The following is an 11768-nucleotide window of genomic DNA, read 5'->3' as shown; positions in this document are numbered from 1 at the left end:
TTGTTCATTTAGCCCCCGTAAGAACTGCATGGCCCGATCTTCCCGTTTTCGTTGAGCCATGATGTTAAGAACTGAGCATGTACATTTAACGGTGCATGAACACACGGGATCAGGTCTGAAAATTTCTACTTCATCCCATATAACTCGCAGCTTTGTGAAATATTCCGTGACCGAAAGAGATCCTTGCTTAATGGAAGCGGCTTCTTGTTGAAGATCAGAGACTCTTAAAAGGTCTCCCTGCGCATACCGTGACTTCAAATCATTCCAAGTCTCCTCTGCTTTGTCCATCCACAAGATACTTTGTCGAATGGATGTAGATACCGAATGAACTAACCATGATACAACCATGTTATTGCAGCGATTCCACGCCCCGTATGTTCTATCGGTCTTTAATGGCTCTGGTGCATTTCCATTCACGAACTCCACTTTGTTTTTGGCACTTAGTGTTGTTATCATGGATCTACTCCATGAATGATAGTTGCTCGAATCTAAGGCTGGAGAGACGAGTGTCACGGCTGGGTTCTCGCTTGGATGAAGATAGAGGTAACTTTCTGAGTTTAACAGTAACTCATTCATGGCTGTTCTTGGAGGTTTAGACGTGCATGTTAGAATGATGGCACAGCAGAACTCTTCTCAGGAAGAGCTCTGATACCATGTAGAAATTAGTATCGTGCCATGCAAAGCTTGAGAGACAGATAGAGAAGTCGTAGTAAACTCACGTAAATGACCAAAAACACTTTTTTTATTTATTATTTTATTACTGCATTTATGGTTCATTTATATTGTTGCAGAAGAGAGAGAAAAGACTTTGGTAGTTTGATTAGTTATAACAGAAACCAACTCTTAACAGCTTTTCTTATTCTCTAACTATCTAACAAACTTATAACTAAAATTCTAACTGCTAAGAGTTACAATGAGCAACTAATTCATTTATTGATGTGTTACTTAATAAAATACAATATTTATAAATGTTAATGTGTTAATTTTTTTAATATATCATGACAAAATAATAGTATTTCGCATCTAAACAAATTAATTGGTATCAGTATTATTAATTAATGGCTATATACTAGTTATTTAGTTAATATACCTAAAGATTGAATTATTCTTATATCTAGTACATTTTCTGGAAATTTTCATGTATACTATTCTATTTCTTTAAACATTATTTTTTTTTGAAATATAAGTAGAGTTATCGTTTAAATTTTGTTACTTTCCACTTGTATCTATCTGTTAAAAATTATGCGATAAAAAAAAACATTTGATACATGATTGCAGAACCCGTTTATCACATGTGCACACAGAATTCTTATCCCGATCACAATTATGGACAATTCTCCATGAAATAAAAGTCCATCCTTCACGTTACAGGAAAAAGAAAGAAAAGTCAATCCTAGCATGCGGATAGGTGAAAGTCTTTTCCTGCCCTATTGGCCTCGATTCTCTAGTTTCTAATCTTACCTATACAAATACAATAAATCTAGAATTATGTTGAATTATTTGAGAATTTTTAATTAGATCTCTAACTAAAAATTGGGTCTTAAAATTGGATCCTTAATCTTTTTCAACTTTTATAATTAGGTCTTAGTATTAGTAAAATTATCACATCTTATTATTTTTTCTGTCAGTCAAGCTGTCAAATTAATTCCAGGGATCCAAGTAAAAAAAATATTAAAAAAATATCTATTTATAAATTTTTAGTTTAAAAAATTATTAAAAAGTTCAAGAACCTATTAATATATTAGAATAATAAAAAAATAAATTAAACCTAGAATTAAAAGGATAATATTATCCTTGTTTTTGTATACTTCTCTATTTTAGTGAAGATAATTAATCTTTTTTTGTTTTCACCCTTTACACAATGAAACAAGATGAATGAAGTTCTTTTTAACTTTCTTTTAAAACAATATACAAAATCATCTTACTTTCTATTGTTTTTCTTCTTTCTTTTTATTTTTTTTCACTTTTTCCCTTGAACCAAACGTGATCCAAAATCAAAAGATACCTTTCTTGCTCAACTTGCATGGTTTGTTTGGATGAATTAATTTAAGAATAGAAAGTAATTTAACATTAAAGAAGTTTGGTTATTTTATCCAAAAAATGAAAAATAAAGAAATTTCAATCAAAGCAATTAAAGTTTTGAAAATTTTAAATTTTTTAAATTTCTTAAATAATTCATTCAAACACACACTCAATAAATTTACATAAATTCTCTTTTAGAGAGACAATTATATCTGTTTGAATACAAGTCATAAGTGCTTTTGAGATATTTTCTATTGAAAATATAAAACTTTTTTCAATAAAGAAACTCTTAAAATAACATTTAAGCTTGTATCTAAACAGGCTCACATGAGCCGGCTAACATTTAACCATTATGAGTGTCAAAATGAAAGGAGGGCATTACCTAGATGATTAGTGGGGATCTTTGTGACCATGCTAATTCTTTAAGTCCAAGAAAGAAGTGGGAGACCAAAGAATCTAGCTTCTGAGTATTTAGACAAATTGTGTTTCGATGGTACACAACACAACCTTAGGAGTTAGGACATGTACTTGGCCAGCACAAGGGCCGGGGCTATATAGGTCGATAGCAGCTGAATTTTACTATAGTGTCAAAACTTTGTACTCCCTCAGTTAACATATTTTAAAATAAGTGTCATTTTAATTTTTCTTAATGTAATATTAACTATTTTCTATATTTTAATAATAGTTTTTTAGATTTCCAAAAAAATGTTTTTTTTAGAATGCTACTGTTGTACGGCATCGTTTTTAATAAAGAGGATTGATTCTTTTTGAAAATAAACCATTGGAGTGACTATATAGTTTATATTATAATAATGCTAATTTTGTAAAATTATTGTACTATTTTATATATATGAGTTTAATGGTTTAACAAACTATAACCAACCGAATATCAGAAATTAATTTTAAATACATATATATATATATATATATATATATTAATTATCTTTAACATTCAAATATACTTATAGTATTCATATGATATATTCTCTTATACTATTAATATCAAAAATCAAATTTAAATATGTATTTTATTTTAAAAATTCAAGTATTCTCCTAACATACATGTAGTATATTGTTTTTAATATCAAGTGAACAGTTTAACTTACTTCTTATCTCTTTTAATTTATCATTTTCAATATTTTTTGTTCTAACTTAAATTTTAATATTTTTTAAAATAAATTATTAGTAATTAAAAATAACAATATATCATAATATAAATTATTTATAATAAATATAAAATGTTATTTATGAGTTTAAAAATATTTATTTGTTATAAATTTTAATTATATAAAATAAATATTTATTTTGTACAATGCACACAAAGTAAAATACTAGTTATATTTTATTTGTGAATGTTAAAATATGATCATACAAGTTAGAAAGGACAAAATACAAAATGATTATTAGGAAAAAAGTTTGGTATAACACCAATTGAGAAAAAAAATATCAAAAAAATTGGTTAAGATAAGTTGGCCAAAAAAAATCATAAAAAATTAACAAAAAATGTTGGTCGGAAGAGTAAATTACATAATTTTCAGTAAAATGAAGAGAAAAAAAGATATTATTGGAGGTAGGTATGAAGAGAAATTTCAGGCTAAGTAATACTAGTATTCTTGAAGCTTTTTTTTTATTTTTTAATCTTATCTGCAATGATATTGTATAATTTATGTAATTAATTTCATCTAATGAGATAAGACTTTATTGTTGTATCTTATAAATTATATTTTAAATTTTTACTTAAAAATATATTCTATTAATTCCTAGGGATAAGCTACTTAGTTATGTAACGTTTTTAATGAATCTTATCTAGCTATATACATCTTTAATGCATGAATTGGGTTTCTGTTCTACTGTAAAAAAGGTTTCTATACATTAAATAATAAAAAACACTAAATTAAAATGTTGAATATATGGTCGGATAATAATATTACAACTGCACGATGACCCAGCATTCTGTAAAATTCATACATTTCCGGCAGGAAAATATGTTTGATTATCATTAATGTTCTGTTGCTTACCTGTTATTATCTTACCAACTAAGGATATGATCTGGGGCCTGTCTGTGATAGTAAACCATAGCGTGGTGCCAAACATATTTTAGTGTTTTTCTGACCCTGATACTGTGATATCGTTTATTTAATTGCATTAGCATGTGTGAGTAGTAAGAACAAGTTTGGTCAACATTGGAAAATTACTCTTTTTATGTTAAATTTTTATATATGATATGGTTAGGGCCTTAGGGGATGAGAAAAGCAAAATAGTAAATATAAAATTTTATATATAATTTAATGAATTTTGACAAAATTACTTATGCAATATTTCTCGATCTATCTTTTGTAACATAAAAGATAAAAGAAATACATTCCCGTCGTCAAAGGCTAACAAGTGTTACGGACGGTTGCACCCAAATAAAGAAAAACACAATGTTGGTTTACTCACATGAGTGAAAAAAAGAGAGGAAAGAACATTCTCGTTAATTGCTAGTTCAATGTTAAATCAATAATCACAACATTGCATGTGCATGTGGTTTTTCTATCCTTCACTGATCCATTCCTGCTTCCACTTTTTTCTTACTCTGTGTGACCATGTGATGCTTTTCAGAATCCACTCACTAGATGGTAGTGGTGGAGATAAAAAAACCCTTTTACTTTATTTGAAGTCATTGATGCAGTACACTGCTAAACACGCCTCACTTCTTACCTGGTGTTATTATAGCATATGGTCCAATGCAAGTGACCACATGAATAGTTCCCTCGCCTTTAATTTGTACCTTATCTTTTTCTATCCCTTATCCCCTAAACTAAACTTACAAAAATAAGAATTAATAATAATAATGACAATAAATGACATATTAAGTCTTGAATTGGCCCATAAAAAAATCACATATTCCTTAGGAATCAACATGTGATACTAAAAAGTGTATTAACTAGTGTGAGATTGTTTCAGTTTAATTAAATATTTTAGATTTGAATCTTATATATATATATTTATATTAAGCAATTTTAGGGAAAGTTTTGTTATTTATATTGATCTTATCATATTCGAAGATGATTGTCTATAATAAAAAATAAATGTAATATAGACAAAAAAAATCAACATGTAATTGATTTAAGTGAAATTATGTTCAATTTTTTAAGCTAAACTTTTAGGTTTAAGTATTATAGATAAAAAAAAGTGATTCGGTTATATTTCTGAACAAAGATTAATTATTAAAAAATTAATAAATATTTTATATTTTTTAATTTGATAAAAAATATTTTTTTAATAAATATATACTCTTTTTCAATTCATTTAAACATCCTTTATTAGAAGATAAAATCATATTTACCCACAAGAATAAAAACAAACAATATTTTATATATATATATATATATATATATATCAATTTTGTTGATAATTAATCTTTATCAAAAAATTCAATTAATCTTATCTCTTAACATTTTTCCCATAAAACTTAAATTTAAAATCAATTTCACTTATACCAATAATATGTTAGTAAAACAAAAAATACTTAAAATGCGCAACACATATGAATATTGTCCTTTATTTTGGTGCATAAAGAAGGGGAAATACACGTGGTTGACATGAATGGCGTTTAAGTGGCCCTTGCTTATGCTTCCGCTTGTAGAAGATGGCTGAAGCTCATGCAGTCTTGATTGGTGTTTGTTGGGAGAGATAAGGACAGTGCATGTAATTGTCAATTAATGGACTGTAAGCTTCTAGCTCCATAAAACATCTGTCTCCCATCTCATTATCGCCATCAATCACTGCCAAGTCATCCTTTCTTATTTCTTACTTTGCATTACCCTAACAATTATATTACAATAACATAATTCTTTCTGCATTTCAAATTAATTAATGCAATATTTATTTGGGGTGAATAATGCAATGAAATTGTATCGCTCACTATTGATGCTGTGGATCTAAGTGGTGATCTGCTTAATTTTCTTTAAATAACTATTTAAATATAAATATTGCGAATATAAAAATGCTAAGAATTTTCTCTCTCTTTAAAATCAATTTACAAACACTACTTAAATTAGTTAAAATTTAATGTGATTTCTGATTATCAAAAGCTTAAGAAAATCAATTTAATTGTGCTAACCCATCATTGTCGCTTTTTGTCCATTTTTAAACAAAGTACACTTGACCTTTGTGTCGATTTCAACAAAATTATCGAATTTAATTTGTATATATTTAAACTGATTATCAAAATTTAATTTATAGTGTGCAATTTTCATTCTAAGGCTTTTTATTCATTAAGGATAGCAAATGCATTGTATTTTGGTGGATTGATCAGGGTACTTCTTGTACTCTTTGACCTTTTTTAATATTAATATTTTCTGTATTTTTAAAAAAATATATTATTTAAGATATTTAATCAGATTTATCATTTTAAGTTTTAAACACATAATATTGTACTAACAAAAAAATTTAACACATAAAATAGTATAGCAATAAAATAAATTCTTATTAGAAAGATATATAATGATTATATAATGTTGTGTGTGAGAGAAACACCTAAAAAGTTCACTTTTTTTTATCGATTCTAATCACAATTGCTATAAGTTGCTTTTTCACATCATGTTATAATTGATGCATAAAACAACTTTTTACATCTAAAATGATACAATTTAAAATTTAAGATGTAAAACAAATTTAACTTTGATGGTTCAACTTTATATATTCCAACCCACAAACTCATTTAACTTGCCAACACAATATGAGTTTGGTTGGGTTAATCCATTGGGTTGTGTCCTCCCCCACCTTTCTTTAGTTCTTTTTCTCAAACTACATTTAACACTTATATATTTTTTTTTATCATCTCTTACATATTTACTTGACTTACTAGTTTTATAATATTTATCTCTTTTTTTAATCATATTAATTATAAAATGTGGAATTTTTTAAGACAAATAAAACGATAAATTGTTTTGTTAATTTTTTAAAATAAAAATGGATTGACTGGCCAGTCCAACCCACGACCCAATTCAAAAATAGATTCAGCCCAATCGAACTTGTTTTGCAGTATATTAAAAACGCATTGAGTTTAGTTGACCTGTTTAACACCACAAGAACTATAACCTATATTAAAAGTGTTTATATATATATATATATATATACACTAAGATATACAACTTCTTTCTTGGATATATAAATAATACCTATTAACTTATTTTCATAGCCAATTCAAACACAAGTACACTTTTATAGTTTTTTTTTTTTGTTGTGAATTACACTTTGGTAGTCTGATTCACATAATTAAAAAACTTGTTACATACATTTAAAATATATACACTATCACTGACACAAATACATATTCAGTTCGATGGAACCAATTCACAGAAAATCACTTTAACAACACAAGTAATCAATTCACAAAACTCATACATTAACATTTACATATCTATACACCACAAAGGTTAAGTAGTCTTATCAAGAAAATGACCCTCCTCATAGGCATTACTATCCTTCAACACACCAAAGATATATCTACAGGTTAGATATATGTTGATGGTTTTCTAACGCTATTAGGCATACTGGATGAACTTATTTCTCAATATTTCAGATTTTAGAATTTGTTATATGAGCTATAATACACGAATACAATGAAGGTACACCCACACACGCATATCCATATAAAAAGGCTAAAATTTAAAGTGCCTTTCTAGATCAACGTTTTTGCAACTGATGTAGGAAGTTTTGTAAAAAAATTTAAAAGTTTGAAAATGCATCAATCTTTTTGGATCGATTAAAATAGAAACCGTTAAAACAAAATTCATCTAGAATGGCTTGTTTGAAATTTTTAAAAAATTGGAAGAAAAAAGACATTTACATTTTAGATCAGTTGATTAGGAGGATGAATTTTTTTTAAAGCTTTCTAGGTCGCTTCATCGTAAAGCCAATCCAAAAAGTATATTGTAGATAATTTTTTGTCAATTGATTTAAAATATCTATTTCAATTTAAAGAAAATGTAATTATCTCACGTACTACATTAAATTTCAAGGATCTTTCATGTTATCAAGATAAAAGAAAAAAATCTATCAAAAACATAATTAATATGAAAGATAAGAAATATATAAAAAAACTCACATAATATTCTTTATAAAATTAAAATATTAGCTAGATTTCTTATATTCAATATACCAAAATCGTAAATATCAAGTAGTCAAGAATATAATAAGAAAATTATAGATTCATTAGATTTGTTTGTTATAGTTGATGTACCATAATGGCTAAATTGTAACTTTCATTCACTGTCTTTTTTTTTAAAAAAAAATTTGTGGTTTCAATTCTCATATTTTTAATTAAGATATTTTATGTTTCATTTTATAAAAATGTGTAATTTTAATTCATCTATTTTTTAATTGTAATATTTCATCATATATTTTTTTAAAAATCTATAATTTCAGTCTCATTTTTTAATTTCAGACTTAATTATATATTTTTTAATTATTTTTTTTAATAAATTAAGCTTGTTAGTAATTAAATAATTTTTAAAAAAATTATCATGTGAATAATGAATAGAGACATATTAATTAATGTTTAAAAATTATATATAGATTAACATTTAAATTTGACCAAAAAATTAAAATTGTGAATTTATTAAAAGTAAAAAAACAAAATATTTTAATTAAAAATTAGAAAACTAAAATCATAAACTTTTTAAACATAAAATGTCTTCATTAAAAAAAATAAAAATAAAATTAAAATTACAACTTAAAAAATTATAGGTTGAACAAAATTATACCACAATCTCAAATCTAAAAAATGATATGATATAAATATATGAGATTTGAGGAAAACAGGGGAGTATAATTCTCATCCACAAATAGTTCATTTTGTAGTACAAACTTGTAACGAGGGCCTCTCATCCTCCCTTGATCTCTATTAAACCCCCATCAAAGCCAATTACAAAACAAAATAAACCAACCCCTCAACTACCTAACCACCCTTCAGTCACTCTGCCTCTCAACCCTAATTTCCAATTTTTTTATTTTTAATTCTCCCTTTCTCCCCCTCTTTCCCTGTCCCTCCTTTTCCCCGGTAAAAAGAGAAACAAAAAGCTGAGGACCTCCCCAAACTTTGCAAACATGCAAATTCACCACCACCACCAAAGCCTAAACTTTAAGCAACCAAAATCCCCCTCTTCTCTCTATCCTCCCATCCATCTTCCCCATCAACAAAAATAGTAACAAATCCCATTTCCCTCTCTCTCCCCCAAAATAAAACAAAAAAAAAATCCATTCTTTCTCCATTTTCAACCCCATTTCCCCCCAAAAATCCAATCTTTCCCCATACCCACCTCCCAAAATCTCTTCTTTCTCCAAACCCAAATCCCCAATTCCCCCAAATCCAACCAAAGAGAATCAAACACACAAAAAAGAAAACAAATTTGTAGCTTCCCACCTTCAATGTGGCGACCGTGGGGCAAATCAACTGTTCGAATTCACAGCGCGTCTTCATCACCCTCTTCCACATTCTCTTGTTCTTCCTTCAAAGACATTCAAACCCTTTGCCTCGACGAACCCCCACAACAAAACCAGCATCATCAACAATTACCCTCTCCTTCCCCCACAAGAAAACCCTCCGTTTTCCACCGAGTCCGACTCGCCAACTCGCTCCTCCGAACCTGGTCAACTCACCTCCACCCCCAACCCCAACCTCCCAAACTCCCCGAACCCCCCGAATCCGAACCTGATGTTGTCGTCTCGAAACCCGAACCACAACAACCTGCGATTTATTATTTCCCGGGCGCGGAACAGCGCGTGGTGGTGTACTACACGAGCCTGCGCGTGGTGAGGCCCACGTTCGAGGCGTGCAAGAGCGTGCTCTCCATTCTACGCGGCTTCCTCGTCCAAATCGACGAGCGTGACGTGTCCATGGACTCGGGCTTCACCGCCGAACTCAACCGAATCATGGGCCGGCCCGTGCCCGGCCCTGGCCCATCATTGCCGCGCGTGTTCATCGCTGGCAGGTACGTCGGTGGGGCCGAGGAGGTTCGACAGCTCAATGAGGTTGGCGAGCTCAAGAAGATCCTCATGGACCTGCCCGCAGTGGATCCCACCACCGAGTGCCACGTGTGCGCGGGTCACAGGTTCGTTCTGTGCGACGAGTGTAACGGTAGTAGGAAGGTCTACGCCGAGAAGACCGGCTTCAAAACGTGTAACGCGTGCAACGAAAACGGTCTCGTTAAGTGCCCTTCTTGTTTTCCTTCTTCTACTTCTCTACCCAAATTTAACAATGAAATCCAAAATTGAAACCATTTTCTCTCTTTTTTTTTTCTCTCTCTTAAATTAATTGTTTAGGTTTTGTTTTTGGATAATTGAGTTTTGTAGTTTTTTTTTTTTGGACGTGTGAGAATGAATATGTATAGGCCCTCTGGAAGGGTAATATTTTGAAGACTGACTTTCTTTTTCTTTTACTAAATCACATTGTACTTTTTTTTATAACAAAAAGTTGTGGATATTTGAATTTTGATTTATTATATTTGATATATTTGCCCTTTAATTTGTGTATGTTAGTTTTGATTTATATTATTATTAATTGAGTGAGGATTAATTTCGGGTGTATAGAAAATGTTGAAGTGAATTCTTATGTTGTCAATTTTGTATACTGCATTTTTTGTATTATCATGATTGGTATCTTTGTGGAGGAATTGGTGAGAATCATTTTGATGCAAAACAATGTAGGAATTAGTATTTATTTGAGGAGTGTTATGGTAACTATGTTTAATTACACGAAAAGTGTGTATAAAGGGAAGAGTGATGTGGCTATGATCAATTATATGAGAAACAAAGAACAAAAGCCCAAACTCCAAAGAGTTTGTGCCTGTGCTGAGAAACAATGATGCAGAACCATATGTAACAACATTAGACAGAATTACCATCATATGTATGTTTTTTTTCCTTGTTTAGGTAAGTAGATTGTCAATTTCTGTAACTTGATCCAGTATTTATCTTGGTCGTCGTCATCTTGAGCTAGATTTGGATGCATTCTGGAGATTTGCTAGAAATAGTTTGTCTTTATTATGTTCCAGTTTTGGTTTAAGTTTGGGGTTGTTGGATTGAAACCCTCCACTGTAATATTCACAAAATGATCTTCTATAGCATGTGGGAGATTGAGGATTCTACATTTATCTATAACAAACTTGCTGAATACACCTTTTGTGGGGATGATATTTGATTCTTTTAAGCCTGTAATATTTTCTTCTCCTGTTAGTAGATGCCATTCATTCAAGCATTGACCCCATTCTATTATAGATGAGGCAAGTCACCAAGTTGAGTTGATCCACCCAGCTTGTATGATATTATTGAGATTCGAAACTTGGTTCATTTATTAGCTTGTTAAACTTAGATCATGAACTAAATGAATTGAATTTTGAGTTGAAAATTGAACTCATAAAATAAATGAACTTGAATCATGCGTAGTGCTGACAAAATGATTTGTGCCGTTGCTGATAATTGTTATCGATATTTTGGTTTTGAATCGGTGATGAGTTGATGGGTATTGTTACAAATATAGACAGGCCAAATTTATATGAATGCGTGAGCTTTTTTTTTCTTCTCTCACTAAAAGTGAGTCAGATTTTGGCGACGATTTTTCATTGGTAAAGGTGTAAAACCATGCATATTTCACACCACTATTATGATTGTCACAACAAATATTGATAAAGCCTGAGTTTCTAATATCCAAATTTACACTTCATAGAATATGTTCACAAGTTAATATGTATTGTTATTTT

At 29.5% G+C, this 11768-nt stretch overlaps 1 protein-coding gene across 1 annotated transcript; it reads left to right on the top strand.

Moving 5' to 3' along the window:
* The first annotated feature begins 8886 nt into the window (after positions 1 to 8886).
* Positions 8887 to 10482, top strand: LOC100810320 (uncharacterized protein At5g39865). Its single transcript, XM_003518269.5, has one exon. The coding sequence runs from the start codon at positions 9439 to 9441 to the stop codon at positions 10282 to 10284; it is 846 nt and encodes a 281-aa protein (XP_003518317.1). The 5' UTR covers positions 8887 to 9438; the 3' UTR covers positions 10285 to 10482.
* The last annotated feature ends 1286 nt before the right edge of the window (positions 10483 to 11768 follow it).

Source organism: Glycine max, chromosome 2 (assembly GCF_000004515.6).
Source record: "Glycine max cultivar Williams 82 chromosome 2, Glycine_max_v4.0, whole genome shotgun sequence".
In the NCBI taxonomy this organism is placed as follows: domain Eukaryota; kingdom Viridiplantae; phylum Streptophyta; class Magnoliopsida; order Fabales; family Fabaceae; genus Glycine; species Glycine max.
Note: the sequence above shows the minus strand (reverse complement) of the source record. Positions and strands in the feature narration are given on the sequence as shown.

Coding starts and splice junctions, on each gene's coding strand:
- LOC100810320 (XM_003518269.5), top strand. CDS start 9,439: ATGTGGCGACCGTGGGGCAAATCAACTGTTCGAATTCACAGCGCGTCT.